Source organism: Zea mays, chromosome 4 (genome assembly GCF_902167145.1).
Source record: "Zea mays cultivar B73 chromosome 4, Zm-B73-REFERENCE-NAM-5.0, whole genome shotgun sequence".
In the NCBI taxonomy this organism is placed as follows: domain Eukaryota; kingdom Viridiplantae; phylum Streptophyta; class Magnoliopsida; order Poales; family Poaceae; genus Zea; species Zea mays.
In genome coordinates this window covers 226,927,126-226,952,508 of record NC_050099.1, presented here as the reverse complement: position 1 = coordinate 226,952,508, position 25,383 = coordinate 226,927,126, and the positions used below count along the sequence as shown (strand labels likewise).

Genomic DNA, 25,383 nt, shown 5'->3' with positions numbered 1-25,383 from the left:
TAGAGATGGCAATGGGTACAAACCCGCTGGTTTTTTTTCCATCCCAAACACGTACCCGTGAAAAGTATCTATACCCATTAAAAACCCCGTACCCATGACGGGTTTGAAATTTTGTCCAAACCTACCGCCCATCGGGTTAGCGGGTACCCACGGGTTACCCACGGGGTTCATCTCCAATATGCTTGTTCTTCTCATAATCAATAAGTATCATAATGATTAATGAGATCATGGTCCAAGATTTATGTGATGAACAACAAGTTCATGATTTGGTATAAAAATTATTAGTAGAGATAATGAAATACAAATAATAAGTTGTATAATCAAGTGACCTTACACTAAGTTATCCATCCACCACATATATAACGCTAGTAAAAACTATAAGCAAGCAAGCAACACTCTCACCAACTACTTATACATTCACCATTTGATGAAAATTAGGAAGTAAATGGGGAGATAACAAGTTTGTTGTTCCTTTGTAAAATAAAATGACAATATGCACTTGTTTTGGTCGGGTTTAAAAAAACTCACGGGTTCACGAGTTTGGGTACTACAGGAACAAACCCATACCCATAAACCCGTCAGTTATAGATTTATGCCCATTAACAAACCCATGGGTATGAAAATTAACCCAAACCCATACCCTAATGGGGTAAAAACCCATCAGGTTTCGGGTACCCATTGCCATCTCTACCAGCGATAGAGATGGCGGAGGACGACAAATATGAGATGGGGACGGAGGTGGAGGGCGCAGTCGCCTCATGTCCCGCTCGCAACTGCGGCGGCGGTGGATACAGGACGATGGAGCTGATGTGGATCGTGGTTGCGCAGCGCGCGGTCGCACAGATCTGTCATGTCGCTTCCAAACTAGGGGGAAGGTTGCTCGGCCTCGAGTGACCGGGAGCGCTGCCACCGGTAATCCCCGGGGGTAGGGGAGAACTGGAAATCAGTGTTTGTCTTCCAAATGCGTTGAAAATTTTACGAGGGGCCCATCTCCACGCGGGCTTTCACCCCGAGAAAAGGGCAATCCCCGTCTCTCCCCCCCCCCCCCCCGAAGTGGCCTTCCAAACAAGCTCTAAAGGGCTCTTTGGAAAGCATGAATTTCCCAAGATTGTTATAGGAATTTACAGGAATTAGTTCAAAAACATAGAAAAAATGCAGGATTCAAGAAATTTTCCTTTATTCCAAAGGAACCCTAAGTCCCAAATGTGACGAAATGGCTATATAAGTAACTAAAGATGGGTTTCAGGCTAAATAAATAAGTTCCAAACTAAAATAGTTGAAATGGTAAGTCAAATTGTTATCGAGAAAAAAAAACAATTCTCTCTATTTCCTTTGCTTTAAAATAAATTAAGATTTAGACTTATCCAACATTTACTAAATTTATAGAAAAAATATTAATAGTTATAATACTAAAATAATATAATTATATACATCGTAAATTTTTTTTTACTTTACTTTTTTCTTGTCTCAGATATTGATACCTTAAATTAAATTTAGAAAAAAATGCTGTAAAAGTTAATATATTTAAAACGAAGTAACCTCCAATAAAGAAGCACTGCCTTGACAAAGCAACGGAGAGAAAGTCCAATTACGACTATACAGTCTTACTGTTGGACCAACAAATTCAGGTTCAATAACCCATCTGGCCATATCCGTTCCATTTCCATACCGGCGTTGAAATTGTGACTTGTGCACACCATTCTTGTCCGCATTCTTGGAGCCGCCATCGTGTGCTCCTGCACGTCTGCACTGCACCTGCAGTCCGCGCCGGAATCAGCCAACGCGAAACGGACGCCACCCACCGCCCGCGTCGGCTGACCATAAGAACGGAAGAACCCATCGATCGCCCGGAAGAGAGAAAAATCCTAGCAAACAAGCCTCGGTGGCCGTGGCCGTGTCCGCGTCCCAACTCCCAAGCCGGTCTGATTTTTTAGCTTTTTTAATACGCTTAGATTTATCATATGTTCGTTTTTAAATCCAAGTAGAAGACATAACTAAGACATAATTGAGTACAAAAGAGTATATCTAAAGCCTTGTATCTTAATTAATACTGCATACTCTTTGTATTAAACGATGATTGATCCATTGTGCACATGTACTATGTATGCACATATATGTTTCATACTTGACAAATTTTGCAATATAAAATATACATATATGATTGATTTAACGTGAACTGTATCGTTGCCATATATGTTCAACTAAATCATTTTTTAGCTCAATGTGCTTTGAGCGATCCATGATCTCTGCATTTCGTCGAAGTACATCTGCAAAACACGGATTAACTTGATTGCTCACTTCGGGTGGTAAGACGATATATGCTCCAGGATTCTCGTTCAAAACCAAAGGTATCGTAGCCATTTCCTTTTCATCTTTAACTATCATGTTGTGTAAGATAACACATGCTTGCATTATATTCGCTACATCTTTCCTTTTCCATAGGCGTGCCGGTCGACGAACGATATTAAATCTGGACTGCAACACACCAAATGCACACTCTACATCCTTCCTTACACTTTCTTGATGAAGTGCAGAACATTTATCTTTATCATTTTGAGGACTTTTTATTGATTTCACTATCGTAGCCCAGTCTGGATATATTCCATCTGCAAGGTAATATCTTGTAGTATATTGCTTTCCATTCACAACATATTGTACTCTAGGAGCTTCGCCTCTTAATTTTTGGATAAACATCAGTGACTTATTTAAGACATTGATGTCATTGTTGGACCCTGCAGTTCCAAAAAAGCATGCCATATTCTAAGATCTTTCGATGCTACTGCCTCTAGGATCATGGTGGGAACACCTTTATCTCCACGAGTGAATTGACCTCTCCATCCCACTAGACATTTTTCCCATTGCCAATGCATACAATCTATGCTTCCAAGCATGCCAGGAAAACCACGAGCTTCTGCGACTTGGAGGAGGTGTTCGACCTCATCAGTTCTTGGACCCCTCAAGTATTCTTCACCAAAAACATCTATAACTCCTTTAGCAAAATTACCCAAGCATTCCAAAGCTGTGCTTGCTGCAAGCTTTAAATTATCATCAAGTTGGTCAGTTGGAGTACCGTAAGCTAACATTTTAATGGCAGTCGTGCATTTTTGAATAGGTGAGAGTCCTTCCCTTCCCACACAATCCAATCTACCAGTAAAATATGGTGACCACTCACTAAGTGCAGCAACAATTTTCAAGAACAATGGTTGCCCCATTCTAAATCTCTGGTGGAACATCTCATCGGTATAAATTGGATTAGCAGAAAAATAGCAAGCAACAAGATCTGCATTTGCTACCTGACGAGGCCTTGGAACAAACCTTCTACGGTAGCATCTCCGTTGTGGCGACTGTTCTAGCAAATTGGAGATGATATCCTGACCAATTCCATCAAGAAAGCTATATAGAAATTCTTCTTCAGCAAGAAGATCTTCTACTGTGTAAACGTCGTCAGCATCATTGAACTCCAATTCTTCATCGTCGCCCTGTGAATAATTGGCACTTTCTTGTGGTCTATTTGCTCCTGACATCTTTGGTAATGCATCTGCAGACACCCAGGATATATATATATATATATATATATGTATATATATAGCATGTCAGATTGGACTGTGTGGGAATCTGCAGTTCCAAAAAAACACGCCTGCTTCACATTTGAGTTATAAAATCCAGTTCACATTTCAGTTATAAATTCCAGTTCACATTTCAGTTATAAAATCCCACACCTGCTTCTCAGGTTCACACGATTTCATCATGCATTGCAGACATGTCTTGCTTGAGGAGACAAGCGTAAGTTTCTAGCATCTTGGACTCTTTTTCCAGCAACCTTGCTTCCTTCTCATCCTTTGCTGCTTGCAGAGATAATTTTGATGCCTCGATCTTGTCATTGCTTATCTTATGTTGCATTTCAAGAACCTTCATACGATTGGCATGGCAACCATTTTGAATCTTTTCAAATCTGTCTAACTCATCTAATCGTCTTACCTTGTCAGTAGCATCATAAGCAGCCTTCTTAGCACCCTTCTTAGCAACCTTGTCAGTAGCATCATAAGCAGCCTGCTGCCCAATCGGTCTCGGGAGCTCAAGGTCTTCAGCTTCATCGACTATAGGGTTGCTGCTGTCCATCTCCTTCCTTTTATTACTATGGTCATTATAAGAGAACCACTTTGCCTCATTACGCACCATGTTCCAAACATCCATAAACACAAAATGAACCCCTTTATTTTCTTCTTCATAGAACTTGTGAGCTTTATCGATCCACATTTGGTCCGAATACCCGCTAGTGTATATATTCATAGCTTTCAACCAACAATCATTGAATAGGTTTATCCATCTATTTAACTTGTGCCACCTCTCCTTTACCTGAGTTTTAGTCCTCCATTTGATTTTCTCAGTAGTAAGATTGTACTCGTTCACCACATCCTCCCAATACTTATCTCCTTTTTTATTGTTTCCACTCAATGAATCAATGAATGTTTCAGCCAAGCACTCATCTACACAAGAAAAAGACACACAAGCAAATAAGTACCCTTCCATGTGAGAAAATAAAAACTGAAAGTGCATTGGAAAAATAATTACCACTCTAACATCTTCATCTGATTTCCATATTAGTCTTGTCTCCTTCCTAATTTCATCAGGTTTATCATCAATCTGAATAACATGTGATGTTGCTCCTAGGTGTTCATTCTCTGAGCAGTTTTGTGGTTGCTCTTCCACCATGTATCACATAAAACCATTAGAACTGTAATTTTTAAAATAATCTACCAATCAGTTTTTGCTAACCACTTCAGTCATCAGAACTAGTAAATGATCTCAACGAAATAATCTGGCAGCAATTCAGAGAACTATGCAACAGTTCAGAGAAATAATCTAATCTCATAGTTGTACCTGTGCAGCAGTTCAGAGAACGATGGTGAAGATCCATTGTTGAGAGAACTGAATGTGCTTGTTGTGGGTGAAGCACGAGCAGTGGGGTGAATGGGGGTGAATGGTCGTCGAGTGCCCACCAGTGAGGTGTCCTGGACGTTGCTGTCGGAGAGGATCCGAAGGTTGCCGCTGTTGTAGAAGCAGGCAGGAAGCCGGGGCACCGAGCGGTTCATCTCTGCCGCGCGGGTGAGATTGGGGCCGCCGGCAGCAGGGGAAAGACCCGACCAGCTCTTTCTTGGTCGTACCATTGCCGGGAGAGGAGGGATGGACGGCGAATCTGGTAGTAGACAGCGGCGGCGGCACACTGCGGAGGAGTCGAGTGTGGCGGCGGTGGGGAAAGTGACGGGAGAAATGGTGAATGGGCACAATAGATCGGGAAGAAACGACTCCTTACGTACAAGGCAGATACGCCTTTGTTGCTTCGTTGTCGAGCCGCGGTCTGAAACCGTTCCTTCGTCAAGAGTCGACTTTTTTGTTTTTTTGCAAAAAAAAAACCCTAGACACGACTCAAGACACACGTTATTAATTGGTTTTGTACCTGCCCTAATAGAGAAGCATGTTAAAAGAAGTACAATAATAGCAAAGAAAAACTCGATACCGAGGTAGTACCACATGGCTTCTATGATGACGCAGTGACCGGAACGACACCGAACCGCGAACGAAAACGTAACTTTTTGAAAGGGCTAAAATAAAAAATTTTGCCCTCCCCGGCTCCCCCCTCCCATTTGCGCCGCCACGTGCCCGCTCAGCTTGACCAGGTGACGAGCCCGCTAGCTGCCACGTTCCCCCGCGGTCCGCTGCCGCGCCACGCAGCCAGCTCGTATAGAAATATATACGGAAGTACTAGTATTTCTCATCATCTGACCGCCGCCCATGACCGAACCGAACAAACCAGCGGAGCGTGCGGTGGGTGATGATAATTCCCACATCCGCTGCTCGGGGTGCGGTCGGCGCGTGAGACCGTGCGAGAGAGCCAGAGAGGGCACGCAGGACACCACCGCGGCCCCTGCCCCACGCCCACATCGGCTCCCGCGTCGGCCCCGCGTCCATCCGGCCGCCTTTCCGCTCACCGTCCGCCGCTTCTTCTCCCCTGTGGGCCCGTGACCTGGCCTCCCTCCCACCTCGCCCCGCCGATTCAGCTCCCCTTCCTCGACGCAGGCATCGGGGCCACTCATGCATAACGTTCGCACGGTGTTCCGCTTCCGCCCGTCTTGAGAAACTAAAACACACAGAGAGAGCAGTAGCGGTAGCGCGGACGGAGTGGGTGCCCGGGCCGGGCACCAGCGGAAGGAAGAGGTTGCCGGCGGCTGTAGACCTCACGGCGATGGATATCACGGAGGTAACGGTGGTGCACCACGCAGCGCTCGTGCTGGCGGCGCTCTGGGTCGCCGCGGCATCCGGCTGGACGCACCCGGCGCTCTTCCTCGTCGGGCTCCTGTACATATTTGCGGTGAGTGCGCATGCTCCATCCACCCGCCCGCCGGAGTCTCTCTCTCTCTCTCCTTCTTGCCTCGGACCGATTGCTTCGGTCCCCCGTTGTTGCCGAGAACTCGATGAATTAGTCAAACTCTGGCTCCCGTTTCTTCACCGCTACATTTAGGTGTTCGATTTATATATTGCTCGTCTTAAATTTTTTTGTGGACTTTCATGTATTCCCCTCCTTGTTTTCGACTCAGCTGCATTGTTACGAGCTAGTAAAGGTTAGAGATAAATTGACGAACACGCTGTCTTTGGTTGCTGATCGAGTCATTAACCCATGAGAACGTCATGTCTGACCAAAACGGGCCTTAGTCATAGCGTTGACGAAAGCAAATCGTTATCATACTTAAGATGCTGGAGATATTCATGTTCGCTAGTGTTAGGATTTATGGGCTTGGCCCAATTAATAAATTCAAATAAATCCCAGAAAATCTCAAAAGCCCATACAAGGGGATGGCTAGAGGATAGGTGGAACCATTAGCACCATATTGCTAGCTCTAGTGGAGTAGAGCTAGCTTAAATATGAAAGTCACACTCACTCACCAAGTCATGGATGAGAGGAGAGAGTGTGGAGAGCCACGCGCGCGCGCTCGCCTGGCCGGGGCGGGGCGGGGCGGGGCGAAGGGCGCGGACGCACGACATGCGCGTGAATGGTCCGCCGAAATCCGGCCCCTCGCCTTGCGGGGGCGCGGCTACTGCGAGATTTTCGTGGCGGATAAGCACGGGGGGTCGCCCTGAGCCGCCTTCCAGTTCTCTTCGTCCCGATTGTAGAGGTGCATCTGCGATTAGGAGAGCAGGTCTCCGGAACCCTTCGCCTTCTAGATCCTGCACCAGGAGAGGCCGAATAAGGTTTTTGGGAAGCGTCTTCACGCGACTGCTCGTGATCTGATTGACCTCGTCGACCCTGCTGATTTCGCTACTTCGACATCGTCGACCCTGCTGATTCCGGCGCGTGCCATCTATCAGTAAGTCTAATCAGTACGCATCATCTGATTTGGCTTGTTATTTCAGTGCTTGTGATTTTGTCATGATTTATATTCGGAATTTAAACTGGAATTTGTCTAATTGTTCAACAATCCAAAAACCTTATTGTAGACAATTTCCTAGTTTTTCTATGGCTGCTTTTGCCGACGCGCTGAAGCTAGAAAAGTTTAATGGTATGCACTTTAAAAGATGGCAAGTCAAGGCCACGCTCTGGCTTACTGCTATGAATGTCTTCCATGTTAGTAAAGGCAGACCTGAGGGTCCACTGACTCCTGAACGGGAGAAAGAGTACGACCATGCCAATACTATGTTCACGGGAGCCGTTCTTAGCGCCCTTGTTGACCGTCTGGTTGATGCAAATATGCAGTACACAGACGGGAAAGAGTTGTGGGATGCACTTACTACTAAGTATGGTGCATCAGATGCTGGCAGTGACCTGTATATCATGGAGAGCTTTCATGATTATAAGATGGTTGATAATCGCTCTATTGTAGAGCAAGCTCATGAAATACAGTGTATAGCCAAGGAGCTCGACCACCTTAAGATAGTCCTTCCTGACCGATTTGTGGCTGGGTGCATTATTGCAAAGTTGCCTTCTACATGGAGGAACTTCGCCACAGCTCTGAAACATAAGAGACAGGAGATATCAGTTGAAAATCTGATAGCGTCTCTGGATGTTGAGGAGAAAGCTCGGGCAAAGGACACAGGATCTAAAGGAGGCGAGGGCCACTCCAGCGCCAACATGGTTCAGAAGAACCACAACAAGGGCAAAGGAAAGCCAAAATCTAACAAGCCCAACAAAACTACCAACTTCAAGAAGAAGAAGAACAAGGCTGAATTGACATGTTTCGCATGTGGCGAGGCGGGTCATTTTGCCAAGGATTGTCCTGATCGAGCGGATCGCCGTGGCAAAAAGGGCAATGTCAACACAGTGGTCGCTAGCAATGAGGAAGACAAAGGGTATGGTAATTTACCTTTTATCTTCTCAGTATTTCAATCACCTAGCTGGTGGCTTGATACTGGTGCTAATGTTCATGTGTGTTCTGACATTAACTTGTTCTCTTCTTATCAGGGCGCCCGGGATTCTTCCGTGCTAATGGGGAATGGGTCACATGCTTCTGTTCATGGCACTGGCACGGTGGATCTGAAGTTTACTTCGGGAAAGATCGTGCAGCTGAAGAACGTGCATCATGTCCCTTCTATACACAAGAATCTCGTTAGCGGAACCCTTCTATGTAGAGATGGGTTCAAGGTAGTTTTGGAGTCCAATAAATTAGTTGTGTCCAAGTCTGGACAATTTATTGGTAAAGGCTATGATTGCGGAGGCTTGTTCCGCTTTTCTTTGTTAGATTTCAATAATAAGTCTGTGAACCATATTTGTGCTAATGTTGATGATCTTGCGAGTATTTGGCATTCTCGTTTGTGTCATATTAATTTTGGCTCTATGTCTCGGCTTGCAACCATGAGTTTAATTCCGAATATCACCATAGTCAAAGGTTCTAAGTGCCATAGTTGTGTGCAGTCGAAGCAACCTCGAAAGCCTCATAAGGCTGCTAAGGAGAGACACCTGGCACCGCTAGAACTCATACATTCTGATCTTTGTGAGATGAATGGTGTGTTGACAAAGGGTGGTAAGAGATACTTCATGACATTGATTGATGATGCGTCTAGATTTTGCTATGTATACTTGCTAAAAACTAAAGATGAGGCTTTAGACTACTTTAAAATCTACAAGGCTGAAGTTGAAAACCAACTAGAGAGAAAGATCAAACGTCTTAGATCAGATCGTGGTGGCGAGTTCTTTCCCAAAGTCTTTGACGATTTCTGTGCAGAACATGGCATTATTCATGAGAGGACTCCTCCCTATTCACCCGAGTCAAACGGGATTGCTGAAAGGAAAAACCGTACGTTGACTGACCTGGTGAATGCCATGTTAGACACTTGTGGTTTATCTAAGGCATGGTGGGGGGAGGCAGTCCTGACTTCATGTCATGTTCTGAATAGAATTCCTATGGGCAAAGAAGAGAAAACCCCTTATGAGAAGTGGGTTGGGAAAAAACCATCACTTTCATACTTGCGCACTTGGGGGTGCATGGCGAAAGTCAATGTACCAATTAATAAAAAGCGCAAGCTTGGTCCAAGGACAGTGGATTGTGTCTTTCTTGGATATGCTTCGTGTAGCATAGCATATAGATTTTTAGTAGTTAAATCTGAAGTTCCTGATGTATTTGTTGATACTATTATGGAATCACGTGATGCTACTTTCTTTGAACATATATTTCCAATGAAAGACATTCATAGCAATTCTAGATACTCTTCTGAGATAACTCCTGAACATAGTACACCTATTGAGAGTTTTGAACAGCCACATGAAATTGTCCTAGAGGAGGATGACAATGATGCTCCTAAAAGGAGCAAGAGACAAAGGGTTGAAAAATCCTTTGGTGATGATTTCATTGTGTACCTTGTGGACGATACTCCTACTACCATTGCAGAAGCATTTGCATCTTCAGATGCAGATGATTGGAAAGAAGCAGTTCATAATGAGATGGACTCTATTCTTTCAAATGGTACGTGGGAAGTCACTGATCGACCCTATGGATGCAAACCTGTGGGTTGTAAGTGGGTGTTTAAAAAGAAGCTCAAGCCTGGTGGTACAATTGAAAAGTACAAGGCTAGGCTTGTGGCTAAAGGCTATACTCAGAAAGAAGGAGAAGACTTCTTTGATACTTACTCACCTGTTGCTAGAATGACCACTATTCGAGTACTACTTTCTTTGGCTGCCTCGTATGGTCTCCTTGTTCATCAGATGGATGTAAAGACAGCTTTTCTTAATGGAGAGCTGGACGAGGAAATCTATATGGAACAGCCTGATGGATTTGTAGTAAAGGGTCAAGAAAGCAAGGTGTGCAAGCTATTGAAATCTTTGTATGGTCTGAAGCAAGCACCAAAGCAGTGGCATGAGAAGTTTGACACTACTCTAACGTCTGCAGGCTTTGCCATTAATGAGGCAGACAGGTGTGTATATTATCGCTGTGGTGGGGGCGAAGGAGTTATATTGTGCTTATATGTTGATGATATATTGATATTTGGCACAAACATTGATGTGATCAATGAAGTCAAGTCTTTTCTATCAAAGAGTTTTGATATGAAAGATCTGGGAGAAGCTGATGTGATTCTAAACATCAAGCTGATTAAGGCAGATGGTGGGATTACTCTCTCGCAATCTCACTATGTTGAAAAGGTTTTGAAGCGATTTGGCTTCTCTGAGTGCAAACCTTCTCCAACACCTTATGATCCCAGTGTGACACTGCGAAAGAACAAGAGAATTGGTTTAGACCAATTGAGATACTCTCAGATTGTCGGTTCACTCATGTATCTTGCTGGTGCAACAAGGCCCGATATCTCGTTTGCTGTGAGCAAATTGAGTAGGTTCATGTCAAACCCCGGGACTGATCATTGGCATGCTCTTGAGCGGGTTATGCGCTACCTGCAAGGTACAATGAGTTATGGAATTCACTATTCTGGTCAGCATGCAGTACTTGAAGGATATAGTGATTCGAACTGGATATCTGATGCAGACGAGCTTTATGCCACCAGTGGTTATGTCTTTACTATTGGTGGAGGTGCGGTATCATGGAGGTCATGCAAGCAGACCATTTTGACGAGGTCAACCATGGAAGCCGAGCTAGCTGCACTTGACACAGCAACCGTTGAGGCAGAATGGTTGCGTGAACTCTTGATGGACTTGCCAGTGGTTGAGAAACCAATACCAGCTATCCTTATGAACTGTGACAATCAGACAGTGATTGCTAAAGTGACGAGTTCTAAGGATAATGGAAAGTCATCAAGACATGTCAAAAGACGATTGAAGTCTGTCAGAAAGTTGAGAAACTCCGGAGTTATAAGTGTGACTTATATTTCAACAGATAAAAATCTGGCAGATCCTTTTACCAAGGGACTACCACGTAATGTGATAGAAATCGCATCGAGAGAGATGGGTATGAGACCCGAATAAAGTTGCCATGGTGGAAACCCAGTCTATGTGATCGGAGATCCCGTGAATTAGGTCCTGGGAAGAACAAGCCATTGGTGAACTGAGGAGAGTAACCTTTGACCCTCTCTAAGTAAAGATGTAATACTCTCAAATGCTGTAAGGCAGGTTGGCTTTGTGCCTTAATGTGTTCTGTTGGCTTGTATTAGCGAAGATGTTGTCCTGCAGAACATTCTTTGAAAGAACACACCTATATGAGTTAGACTGTCTAACGTCGCAGTCTATGAGATTTGGGTGATCTCTAGTAAACTCATGAAGAGACCTTGGAGTACGACGTATATGCTCTACCCGAGAAGGGGACTACTGGTAGCCAAGTATTGGTCATGACTTCAAGTGAAACCCATTCACGCAAAACTTGCAATTCAAGGCATAGTCCATTGTCCAAGTTGTGGGTTGGTGTAGCTTGGAGTTCTAGGCGGAAGTTCAACTTAACAGTCTCTGCTGAAAAACTAGTATATTAAACAGTAGTGAACAGTGGCGAAAACTGCAGATGGGCATTTGAGATCTGGTGGGGGATTGTTAGGATTTATGGGCTTGGCCCAATTAATAAATTCAAATAAATCCCAGAAAATCTCAAAAGCCCATACAAGGGGATGGCTAGAGGATAGGTGGAACCATTAGCACCATATTGCTAGCTCTAGTGGAGTAGAGCTAGCTTAAATATGGAAGTCACACTCACTCACCAAGTCATGGATGAGAGGAGAGAGTGTGGAGAGCCACACGCGCTCGCTCGCCTCGCCTCGCCTGGCCTGGCCTGGCCTGGCCGGGGCGGGGCGGGGCGAAGGGCGCGGGCGCACGACATGCGCGTGAATGGTCCGCCGAAATCCGGCCCCTCGCCTTGCGGGGGCGCGGCTACCTTTTGCCGTTTGATTTTTTGGTTTCTTGGCTGTTACGCTTATCCTAACCGATCGCTATAAAATCTCAACTGATTGCGAGATTTTCGTGGCGGATAAGCACGGGGGGTCGCGGACTCGGCCCTATAAAAGGAGCCCGGCAGCCAGCCTCCAAATTATCCCAATTCGCTTTCGCCTCTCTTCACAGCTGAGCCGCCTTCCAGTTCTCTTCGTCCCGATTGTAGAGGTGCATCTGCGATTAGGAGAGCAGGTCTCCGGAACCCTTCGCCTTCTAGATCCTGCACCAGGAGAGGCCGAATAAGGTTTTTGGGAAGCGTCTTCACGCGACTGCTCGTGATCTGATTGACCTCGTCGACCCTGCTGATTTCGCTACTTCGACATCGTCGACCCTGCTGATTCCGGCGCGTGCCATCTATCAGTAAGTCTAATCAGTACGCATCATCTGATTTGGCTTGTTATTTCAGTGCTTGTGATTTTGTCATGATTTATATTCGGAATTTAAACTGGAATTTGTCTAATTGTTCAACAGCTAGTTCGGTCGATTGAAGGATGGTACACGCTTTCTATGGTCCTCTGTCTTTTACATCCAATCGTGTAGAAAGAATTTGGAAAGTCTTAGAACAATGTATACTGTCCTTGGCACAGAAGACGTGTTTCAAAGCTGCACAAACGAAGCGCCTGTTTTATACTAAGAGCCATTTGTTGGCTAGCTAAAAAAATAGCTCTAGTGCATCAAATAGGACATTAATATGTTGGCTAATCTTTCTGTCAAGCCTCGAACTAATGTTAGCCAACTAGCTGACAAACACCAACTATTTTTTTGGGGGTGGGTGGGTGGGGGAGTGCTACACCAAATTGTGCGCAAACTAGTTGTAAACTAGTGGAGTAGTTAAAGTTGAAGCAGTTGAAGTCAATTTCTGGTCAATAATTCGTTTTTACTTTTGTTTTTAGGGAGGATATCATGGCCGATGTTTTCATCATGTGAATTGACTCTGTCCGAAATTTGAATTATTATTAGTACTTTTTATTGTGTTGGTCCTGTGACTTGGTTACAGTTGCAGAAGGTCTTCCCCTTGGAATTTTCAGATTCGATGTTCTGATATTCTATTGCGAGTTTGCAACCAGTGCCAGAGTTCATTGCAGTGCCCTATAAGTTACGGAATGTTGACTAAAATACCAATGGACACTTGAACTAATCTCTCTACTGACATTTAGATTTTTTTCTACATCAGGTCTCTCAACGTAGCTCGACCTTTCACATGCTGTATGTCAGATTCATTTTTGGCTTGCTACCCATCTGTGTATCTGCGCACCATTGTTAATATAATAAATTAAGTAATACCCACTTCAAAGAAATTATAATAAAAATTTCTGTGACCATCTTAGTACCGTGGATCACAAATTTCATCAAAAAAAGATTCCTCTTATAGGGCAAGGAGCATGATAATCCAATGCAGAAACTGTGTTCAGCACAGAAGATCGAGCGAATACAGTTTTTCAATTATCTCATCTCAGTAACAATATGATTTTTAGGTGAATCAACGATACACAATGAGGCTGTGGAGGCGGATACAGTATGAGGAAAGGAAATGTGCCAATCAGAGAAAGGTACTATAGTTTCTTGATTTATTGTTCTAATTCAGCTTTCTTATCAGATCGAGAAGTCTGGTTTACTTCTCATTTCATTATATTTTTGGACCAGCTTCTCTCTGATGCAGAGACTGTCAGGTGGCTTAATTACGCTGTGGAAAAGATTTGGCCAGTTTGCATGGAGAGGGTTGCATCCCAGCAGTTCCTTTTACCCATATTCCCGTGGTTCCTAGAGAAGTTCAAACCATGGACAGCAGTAAGTATCGGGTTTCTTAATAACTGCTAGTACCTGTAAGATCTCTTTTACTGTATTCGTATTTATGCGTTAATTTTGATTAGTTCTCTTCAAAGTTGTAAAACTCAAAAGACAAAAAGGAATGCAATCTGCTGCCAATTTGTATGCTTATGAAGCTATGATATATTCCGTTATATACCTGATCAAATATCTATTTACATTTCATTTTGCAGAGGAAAGCAGTAATCCAAAGCCTTTACTTGGGTAGGAACCCACCGATGTTTACAGATATTAGGGTAGTTAACCAATCAACCGATGATGACCACTTGGTGTGTAATGTGAATATCATATGTTCTCTCTCAGATACTCATTTTGTAGACCGTGAAACAGCTAAAATTTACATGCCAGGTTCTAGAGATAGGGATGAATTTTCTTTCAGCTGACGATATGGATGCAAGAATGGCTGTGCAACTAAGGAAGAGATTAGGATTTGGCATTACAACAAACATGCATATAACTGGGATGCATGTTGAAGGAAAGGTGTGCATCATTTCTTTGATCTTAGTACAAGTGGTTTGTTGGACTAGTTTTCTTTTCAGTCACCACTGCGTTCTTAGTGTTACACATACTAGTAAGTGTTCGTTGGAGCTGAGCACTGACATGGCTCAGAGCAGCAGAATGCTTTTCAAAAAATAAATAATGTGTAGACAAGAAAAATAAGACCATATGAAGAAATAGAAAGCAAATATTTCACAATAACTATAAACAGTTGTCTGGGACTTTCATGTTAGTTCTCCTGATGATCTTTATAAGATCACATGCAAAACATATCTGTTGTGTTTACTGAGCCTCTATAGGGTTTGTGTGCAGGTTCTGGTAGGGGTGAGATTTCTGCGGCAGTGGCCATTTATTGGGCGTGTAAGAGTATGCTTTGTTGAGCCTCCATACTTCCAAATGACAGTGAAACCGCTGTTTGGTCATGGACTTGATGTAACTGAACTCCCAGGAATTTCTGGATGGCTTGTAAGTCCATCTAATTTAGTTTATTGTTTCCGTCTTTCATTTTTTTAATTACATTTGAATGTCATTACAATTTTCTTGGGTACTCAGTTTCCTTATTTTTTTTAAAAAAAAATTCAGGACAGGATGCTGGATGTTGCCTTCGGACAGACACTTGTGGAGGTTACATTTTCTAGACCATGAATTTTTAATTAAAAAAGCTTGGCCACATTGTGAAAGTTCTAAGTTGCTGCATTAAACTATAGTTTTAAATTGATCATTGTCCATTGTTGAACAAGCAAAGGCAAGGGACGTTCTATGTGTTTGAATATGTAAATTGCTCTAGCCTCAAACATTATGCTTGCCTGCAATGGATGAGCCTTTTGACATGGCTTCGGGTCTTGGGGATTCATTGATACATTTTGTTGGATCATGTTTTTAAAGGATCTTATACAAATAGCTAAATAACTTTAGAATTAATTGTTTTGCAGCCCAACATGCTAGTTATTGATCTGGAAAAGTTTGCCTCTGAATCAACAGGTAATTGATGTAAACTTCTTGTGCTGCAATTTGGTTTTCTAGTTAGTTGCTCCCTTCATTTCAATTGAGTAGGCATATGGGGATAGAAACATATCACAGAAGACTCCCGTCCTTAAGTTGCCCCTCGCTTCTGTAGCCCCCCTTCCAGATCCGGTTTTGGTCGGATCCGAGTTTGTAGATCTAGTTTTAACCATTTTTTGGTAGATTTTGGTAAAAAAATATAGCTTATGCCACTTTTGTTTTGCGGTCTTGGTGTCGCCCATTGCTGCTCTACTTTGCACTCTTGCCATGGTGTTCCAGTTCTACAATGTTCGATGCTTTTTAAAGGAACCAATTACCGTGACTAACTAGGTTCCACACATGCATTAGTTGAGGGAAGTGGAATTATCGATAAGAGATGGGCCAGTTGGGCTAGGGCGACACGATGAAGTCACGACGTCGCCTGGGCAATGCCGGACTTGCCTAGGCGCTCGCCTAATTTCCTCTAGGCGAGGCGAACAGCTATGGCCTCCAGCCCCGACTGACTCTACGCCTAGGTGGCGACAAGGCGTCACCTAGGCAATGCTGTGATAAGCATGCTCATAGCTAGGTCATTGATCATCGTTGGCATAGTCTTGTTGGGTGATTCTTTCCTATATGGTTGTTAATGGGTGATTCTTTCCTATATGGTTGTTTCATAATTAGTGTGAGATCTCCCTGATTGACTCCCTGATCATTGTTTCTATAAATTAGGTGTAGCACAATCTGGTAGAGGTTTATATATTGTAATCCTGCTACTCAGTGCAATACAACACACAACATTCCACGCTATCATGGTATCACAAGATAGTCACAATCATATGACCTATAGCTTTTGCTAAACTCTTCCCTGAATACGATGCCTGTGCTGCAGCACCATGGCCTCCGCAGAGCCTCCACCCATCGCCGATGTCGGCGCTGCGTAGGAGACAGCTCGCCAGGCCCTGGTCGCCGCCGCCGATGCAGCAGCCAAGGCAGTCGCTGCCGCCCAAGATCGGGTCTACGTCCCTCAGAACACCCTCGCTAGGGATCGACAGACCGCCTCCGACCTTGAGCGCATTGCGGCTATCACCCACAGCGCGTCAGCGCCATCTTCCCACCACCCTAGGGCGGCGTCCCGAACAACGACGCTGATGTTGTCGAAGACCCCGACTATGAGGCCGCCCTCATCGTCAATCTTCAAGCGCAGGCGACGAATATCTAGAACATGTGTGCCCTTGTGCCCGTGGTTTTGGATCCACTTTCTCCCCACTACAATCGCTGGCGCGATCTCATTCTGCTCGCCCTCGAGCGGTACGCCCTCACCGACCATGTCCTCTCCGACGCCTGCCCCGTCACACCATCCTAGCGGCGCATGAATGCCGTTGTGCTGTCTTGGGTGCTAGGCACACTCTTCCCCGAGCTGATGGAGTCTGCTTGCACCTCTGGTGGCACTGCGTGCTACGCCTGGTTGACCATCGAGGAGCAATTCCTCGGCAATCGCGAAGCTCGCGCACTTCACCTCGACGCCGAGTTTCATGTTTTCATGCTGGGCTATCTCTCCATCAGCGACTATTGTCGCAAGATGAAGGGGATGGTCGAGGCCCTTGGTGATCTTGGTGTGGTCATCCACGACCGTACCCACGTCCTGAACGTGCTGCGTGGCCTGAATGAGAAACTCGCCCACATGAAGGTCCACTTCAAGCGCTCGAAGCCGTTCCCCTCCTTCGCCGACGTCCGCAATGATCTCATCCTCGAGATCGGCTCCAGCATGCCACCTCTGCCTTTGGTCACCGCTCTCATCGCCAGTACCACTATTTCCTCCATCGCCCCTCCCCCAGGAGGTGTCACGGCGGCCGCTGGTGGTAGTAGCCGACCCACTAGCAAAACCCATGGAGGGTCCGCCTCTGCTAGTGGTCGTCGACGGTGTTGCCCCAACAACAGCGGAGGAGGCAAGGTTCAGTCGCCCTGGCCTTCGATGTACAATCCATGGACCGGGCAAATCACGATGTAACCCAACCCTAGGGACAACAATGCGGCGAATGTCCGCCTGCACACCAGGGCGCACCACAGCATGCGCCCCAGCAGGCGCTCTTCGCTGCTCCGACCCAGTAGGCACTTCTACCGTGTCACTTTCCCAGCCTATCGGGCTGGTTCAACATCAGCTTGGTCCGCCACTGCATCATCTCGGGAGCAGCAGCCCCCTGCGATTCCTGCCTCCCCGAGTGCGCCATGGACTGGATCCTGGGATTGACTGTCTCTCGCCAGCTACTTCAGCACCATGACCCTAAGTCCTCCTAGCGCCACCAACTGGGTCATGGATTCCGGTGCTTCCAGTCACATGACTCCCGACAGTGGTAACATCTCTTTATTTCGTCCTCCGCGCTCCACTTCCATCATGGTTGGAAACGGATCCACTTTACCTGTCACAACTTCTAACCACTCCATCATACCGGGTCCATTTTATCTTAATAACATTCTGTGGGGGGGGGGGGTGTTAGAGTACCCGTCTAGGGTTTTGGGGTTAGACCCTTGTAATTACCGTCACACCCTTATGTAATGGGCCAGGCCCAACATCTATTGATATATATACCAGTCTCAACCCTAGTTAGGGTTTCCCATACTCTCACTCTCCAACTTCTTTGTCAGCTAGAGCTAGAGAGGAAGATGACCTTGCATGCCCTCCTTTAGCTCCCCCTCTCTTTCGACTACAACAGTTAGGCGTCGGCGTAAGTCCTATAATAGTTCGTCGCTTCGTTGAAGTGCCTGTCTTGCACAACGTCACGTGTTTAAAGATCTGGGCGTTGTTGGGATTGACTGGAAGCCCAACGAGAGTTCAATTTAAGCTTGCACAGACCATCTAAAGGAGTTGTTGCCACCAGACCTCCTCAAGAAGCTTTTGAGTTTAAAAGGTCGTGCCTTTTGGGATTTTGTGGCAGAGGTTTCTTTGTTTTTTCGTTAGATTTTGTCTTTGTTTTGCTGGGTGTGCTCATGTTGTGCCAGCATTGTTTGTGCGCACGCTCTTGTTGCTAGGGAGTTGCTGTCGTTGGTAGGATTGACATAGCTTTTGTTGTAGTCCTCTTCAAGAGGCGGTTGTTTGCTTATTTTGGGCCGGTAGCTCTCCTATCCGGTTCGTTTCAAAAAAATGTCAGAGCTACTCGATATGCGATGACGAGCTGTGTTCTCTTAGGTCTGTTGGTGTGAGCTATGTGTAGGTGGCAGTGTTCTGGTGGATTTGGCTGCTGTCCGCCTTGGGCAATTGGAGCTGCCGGTCACTTTTGTGACAAGTTCGGCAATGAAGAAGCTGCTTATTACATCATTTGTATATATGTCACTATGTGTAGGGTGCTCAGGGCTTGCTGTTTGGGCTGTGCCGTGCTTAGGTTTTCTCTTGTTTTCCTAAAAAAATATTGCAAATGTGATGTTTTTAGGCCCATTTTCCTTTATACACTTAGCTAAATCACTTATGCTTAGGTAAATTGCAGGTGCTTTCTGCCCTCTTCAAAGAGTTTTTTTTGAAACAAAAATCGAGTAGGTTTATTATTTTTTGTCCGATGTTCAAATTTATTTAGTAGGCCCACACTCAGTTTCCAAAGCCCTAATGTACCAGGCTACGGCGCTACGCCGAATTACTCCTTTTATGCGCATGAGTGACTTGCAGCCCATGCCTTGCATGGATGCATGCAGGCATGCAGCTGTACAGGGGAAACATTTGTTAGCTGCAGGTAATCTGGTCTCTGTTATGCTGCTGCTTCGTTTTGGAGCCAAAAAACTTGCCTACTAAATAAAAACAGATGGAGTACTTCCTCTGAGGCTAGTTGGCCAGTTTGTTATACTGAAATTATTTCTTCCATCACTATAGTCTTGTTAGTGTAGCTTCCATGCTTTCTTGTTACTAGTATATTGTTTTTTTTCTTTTGCAGCAATAGTTATTCTTATGCAAAATGTCTGATTTTTCTCTCTCCCATGTGTATCAGATAACTGGTTTAGTGTTGATGAGAAGCCACCTATCGCATATGCTCGAGTGGAGATCCTGGAAGGTGCTGATATGAAGCCATCTGATCCTAATGGTATGTGTATCGAGAAAATGTTAAGAATAAGGAATGAGTTATTATTGAATCTATGTGGAGGATTCCAGACTTATATTTAGATAACTTTCAGAAAAATGACTATTGTTGGATCTATGTGCAGGACTAGCTGATCCATATGTGAAAGGACAACTTGGACCCTACCGTTTTCGCACAAAGATCCATAAGAAAACTCTTGATCCAAAATGGCTCGAGGAGTTTAAAATACCAATAACTTCATGGGAAGCACTCAATCTTCTTCATCTTCAAGTCCGAGATAAGGATCCCATTTTTGATGACGCTCTTGGGTTGGTCTCCATTATCCCTTTCTATGTTTTCATCGTAATAGTGGGTACCATACCGTTCCTTTATGCCTAAATGCCTAATTGCATTTTGTACTTACAAAGGTCACAAATGTGTTGTACACATTGGAAAACTCATACCATTCTGATTAACTATCACAAACATAGAAGTGAAACATATCTTTCTTGTCATGTTTGTAGCGATTGTTCCATAAGCATCAACAAGTTAAGAGGTGGAATAAGGCATGATATATGGATTGCACTGAAGAACATAAAGACAGGGAGGATTCACGTTGCTGTAACTGTACTTGAAGAAGAAAATGAAAAGGTGAGATCAGGTTTTACTTCGTCCTGGTAATCAGACTGATTTCCAGTAACTCGTGGGTAATTGGATATCTAGGAGCTTTTATTATTCACTGGACTCCTGACTAGGAGTCTATGATACATTTTCCGCTAGCCCATGACCACCCAGCCTATGGTTCCATAGTCTAGAACTGAAAGTTATGTTCAGACTGAGTGGCAACTTGTGTTTTGTATTCATTGTGCTTGCAGGTTTCTAATGATGAAGAGGAACAGTGTGGAATACACAAGGTTGACAAGGCTAGCACACCGAGGTCAAGTTTCTCCTCCAGGACCAACCATGAAAGTGAATGTTCTGATGAATTCCGGAAGATGTCTGATGAATTTGAGCCAGTTGACATAGAAGGATCGGAAAAGCCCGATGTTTGGGTGCATCGCCCTGGCAGTTATGTCACCAGTACATGGGAACCTCGGAAAGGCCGTGCCCGGTGCCAGGATTCCAGAATTCACCGGGAGAATGATTCTTGTAGTGATAGTCCAAGGTCATCAGTGTCAGGATCTCATAGAAGTGACTCCAGCACTGAAGAACCCACGAGCAGTAAATCGCATCGCCACCTTCAAAAGGTCAAGAAGGGTTTGGGCAAGCTAGCTGGAGCAGTGCTCCACCGGAGCCCAAAGGAGAATGATGACGAAGCTTCCCCATGTGTAACTCCTCACCAAAACATTCGACCGGTCGGGGAAAGCAGGGTTTCAGTAACATATGTGGTCGATCAAGATCCAGCAGGGGTTGACGGATCGGGGTCGAGACGAGATGACCACCAGCAAAGCCCTGAGAGAGAGGAGCTGGACAGCCCGAGTAAAAGGCATCTGAGGAAGAAGGCGGTGCACATGGTGAAACATGCTGGGAAAACCGCTCATAACCTAAAGAGCATGTTCAGCAAGAAGGGCCTTGACAAGAGCAAAGAAGAACACCGCAGTGATGAGGAATGCGACGAGGAAGGCGACGTTGTTGCTGCTAGAAGAGTGTAGAATATGCAAGGCTTAGTTCTATTCCTTTGGGGTTGTAGTATACATATAGTATGTACTGATGAAGTGTTGCACAAGAGGCGCTTGGGCCATGGGTCTCATCGGCTAAATAGAGTATTACATACCACATTTGACACCCTCTCACAAACCTAGACTTAGGTGAAGCTTTTGATCATGAATACGTTCCGTTTGACGGTGTTACACTGATTTTCGACGACTACTAAAGTCATAATATTTAGACCGCACTAACTGACCGTCAAAACATAATTTAACATAAAAAATCTATCAATTAAAATAAAGTAAAATTTGAAGTGCTTGATTATTTCAGGAGAATGATTTTTGTTTGCTAATAATTGATTGATGCTTTTATTAATAACTATTCAAAATCTAGTTTATTAATATACGAACTTTGGTCTAAAAATAAAATATTTTTATTCTAAACATATCAGTAAATTTATTATATTTTTTTGAAAATATTTAAAAATATATTTATTTAGTTTAAATAGATAACTAAAAAAATAAAAAAATTTGAAACCCTAACTCCGTCGGTCGAATTTGGTCCATTACGGCCCAACCGACCTCCCCTTATTTCCCTTCCTCTCTCACTTACAGGTGGGGCCCACTCGATCCTTCCTCTTCCTCAACCGTGCGGGCGATCGATCGCACCGCCCCCTCGCCCGACCCCATGCCTTCCACGTCGCGGTCGCTCGTCTCCAAGGACCGAAAACCGCCGCCCTCTCCCCTTCCTCTCCCCCATTTTCTCTGCCACGAAACCGACACCATTAATGGCTTTTGAAGCCGTCGACCGGCTCTCCCTCTCCCCCGGCGTTCTCTGTCCTCCCTTCTCTCTATAAAGCTGACGCCAAGCCCCATGGATCCGGTTCCCGTGCCTCCTCCCTCTCCCGCGCCCTCTCCTCTCTCGCGGCGCTCGCCGCTGACCGGAGCCGCGCCGTCGTCCGAAGCTCGCTGGAGCCCCTGCTCGCCGCCGGAGTTGCCCGCCGTCGAGGACGCCGGAGACCTCGACGCCGCGCCCACGTCGACCGTCTCCCCTGTTGTCGTGACCGCGCCCCTGCTCCCTGGCCGACCCCCCGCTCTTCGATTTCGTCCCAGCGCAAGAACTAGTGGAGCAAGGTTGAAGATGACACAAATTTTGTGTTCTATTTTCAAAACTATGTTTGATTTAGTTTAAGATTTCCTGCAACAAATTTGTTGTTTAAATTTATATATGTCGTGAAATCGAAATCATGCGAATGTTAAACAATTAATATCAAGTGTATGTGAAGGATTATTGTTTCTATTATCTATCACATTGTGTATGTTAATTTGATTATATTTGTTCAAAAATTATTTAAAAGATAGTTGTTTAGAATAAAGAATAAAAGCATAGGGTAGATTAGAGATGTCCAAATGGGCCGCCCGACCCGTTTTGGGCTCGGCCCGCCAAGCACGGTTAGAAAACCGGGCCGGGCCGTCTAGGCACACGGGCTCAATTTTCTGTCCGAGCCCGGCCCGCAGCGGGCCTAAACGGGCCAGACAACACGAAAAAAAACGGGCCAAAAAACGGGCTATATGGGCCGGTAAGCACGTTTTAGTGTAAAAAAGCGGGCTTAACGGGTTTAGAGGTAAACGGGCCGTGCCGGGCTAGCCCACCGTGCCTAGTTTCTTGTCCGAGCCCGGCCCGCTTATTCGTGTCGGGTCGGCCCGGGCCCGCATAGAACTGGGTCGTGCCGGGCTCGTGGGCCTCGTGCTTATTGGACATCTATAGGGTAGATCACATTTTCATGTACAAAAGGAGTGGATGAATTATTACTTTTTCTTTTAAAGTGGTTTAGAATTATAATCAGGACATATGTTCATATGTATATTTCTTATTCACTAAGAAGTAGTAAAGATTCTATTGATATGGAGACGATATAGTTGTAACCATGTCCAGCATAATCTAAATAGTATAGTTAATTAGTAGTTTAATTTAGTTCTCTTAATATTAAGGTTATGTGGTCTATAATTAACATTGTAACCACCAGTATCATTTTATTTTAGAAAGAAATAATAAATCTAGTACCATAAAGGTTTGGTTTAGTGCTACAACTATGTTATTTTAACCGAAATTATATAGTATGCGCTTTCATAGTTAACATGTTATATAATTTTTTAGGGAAATAGTGTCGTAATATAAATGGCAGTTCATGTCATAAACAAATAGAATGATTACCGATGTATTTTAGATTATGTCGTAGTTATATGTCACGTATTGTTTTTGGATATTTACCTTTTAATAAGTACTAACTGTATACTGAATGTTTTATTATTTGTTGAATGGTGTCTGTTTATTTGTATGTTTTCCTTTTGTATGTACAATATGCGAATCTATATTAGAAGCTGATTTCGTGATAAAGGAACCAAATAAGTTTGGGGACGATCTGCAGTACACTTTTGAACAAGACAAGTGGAATCTCCCTATGCATTTCCTATTGTACCCAAATAACCCATTCAATAAGATTTACTTTTGGAATTGTGCATAATTTTGATGGGTTTTTCCTACATAGGATTACCTAGAGATACCAACCTTATTCCTTGATTAACCTGAGATTAATACTATGCTTAGTAGTTATGCTATTGCTTAACTTTATCATTATGATGTCACTCTTTTAAAGATATTATTGTTCCAAAGATGAAATTCATACTATTTATGTTAATCCGATGATTAAACAAGAACATTTTGTATTAAACAGAACATGAAGTGACTGTAGGATTACGGGGATGCTACACTAGCGCAAAACAAAATTTTCAACCCCATAATACCAAGAACTACTGCGGTTATAGGTCATGGAATTACCACTAGACGCGCAGAGCAGCGGAAGACGTCTCGATGTAGACGAACGCGTCGAGCACTGCCGTGCAGTCGCCGGCGTCCTTCACGTCCTCGCACGGTTCGTCCAAGTGCTCCAGATGCAGCACCTCCGAGGTATCCACACGTACAGGGAGGAAGCGTCGCGTACCGAACTGCTAGGTTCGCGACAGCGGCTTGGCGAGGGCGAGAGGCGAGCGGCGGCTGCTGGTTTGCAGGTGGCGAATTAGGTTATCTCTTAACCGCGCCCCCGCCCCTCATTATATAGGCGTTATGGTGGGCTTCTGACGCCGAGGCCCATCATTAACCCTAAAGCCCAGTCTAATTTCGGATCTAATCCGAATTAGGCTTCCTTCCCCTTAAGTGTGTGACCCTATAGGTTCACGTACAAACAGACATAGCCCGAGTACTCTTACTTGGTCCAATAATTGACAGCGGCCTCTAGCAAGACATGTCAACTCCTATGTGTACGTAAAGATCATATCAGACGAACTATTGCGACATTACGTACATGCTGTTCCCTTTGTCTCACGATATTTGGTCTGGCTCTAAGCTAACCTCTCTTTCTCGATACTGTGAATTGGAATCCTTTCAATGGTTAACTCTTAACCCTAGCACGGCCATGCATTTCTTGATCCAATCACTCGAGGGGCCCAGAGATATCTCTCTCACAAAGAGAGGGACAAATTCCACCTTGACTGACCATGCCTCATAGCATGCTTCCTGACAAACCCAAAACTACCTTTATAACTACCCAGTTACGGGATAGCGTTTGATAGTCCCTAAGTAAGTCAATTCACATCTTGAGAACATGCGACAATCTCAGGTCTAAGGATACAGTATTCATGTTGCAAGAAGAGAACTATATTACAATATCTCACGTTGGGTCGGTCCAGCCTCATGTCATACATGCACCCACATTATTAGTTTAACATCTCCATGTTCATGACTTGTGAAATGTAGTCATCAACTAATACATATGCTAGTCATCGACTCTGACTAGGGACATCATTTAGAATAACCATATAAGTAAAGAATCTCACAAACAATTCACATAATTGCTAATCAATACAAGGTGCCTTCCATGGATATTCAATTAAGCAATATATATATCATGGATACAAAGAAATATGCTCATCTCTATGATTATCTCTAGGGCATATTTCTAACAGTGACCACCCAGGATAA

The 25,383-nt window shown here is 44.4% G+C and overlaps 1 protein-coding gene and 1 pseudogene across 2 annotated transcripts; one reads left to right on the top strand and one right to left on the bottom strand.

Annotated features, from left to right (window-relative positions):
* Nucleotides 1-2,166: 2,166 nt before the first annotated feature.
* On the bottom strand, nucleotides 2,167-3,212 carry LOC109945943 (uncharacterized; annotated as a pseudogene).
* Nucleotides 3,213-5,778: 2,566 nt separating this feature from the next.
* On the top strand, nucleotides 5,779-21,528 carry LOC100279153 (C2 domain-containing protein At1g53590). Of its 2 annotated transcripts, none has more exons than XM_020552865.1 (12): nucleotides 5,779-6,370; nucleotides 13,825-13,899; nucleotides 13,994-14,137; nucleotides 14,350-14,445; nucleotides 14,525-14,656; nucleotides 14,987-15,139; nucleotides 15,257-15,298; nucleotides 15,607-15,655; nucleotides 19,630-19,722; nucleotides 19,844-20,027; nucleotides 20,223-20,349; nucleotides 20,574-21,528. In XM_020552865.1, exons 1-12 carry the CDS (start codon nucleotides 6,245-6,247, stop codon nucleotides 21,348-21,350), a joined length of 1,998 nt encoding a protein of 665 aa, XP_020408454.1. In that variant the 5' UTR covers nucleotides 5,779-6,244; the 3' UTR covers nucleotides 21,351-21,528. The 2 variants fall into 2 exon arrangements, with proteins under 2 accessions (XP_020408454.1, XP_035823440.1); XM_035967547.1 differs by lacking the exon at nucleotides 5,779-6,370 and adding an exon at nucleotides 6,849-12,709.
* The last annotated feature ends 3,855 nt before the right edge of the window (nucleotides 21,529-25,383 follow it).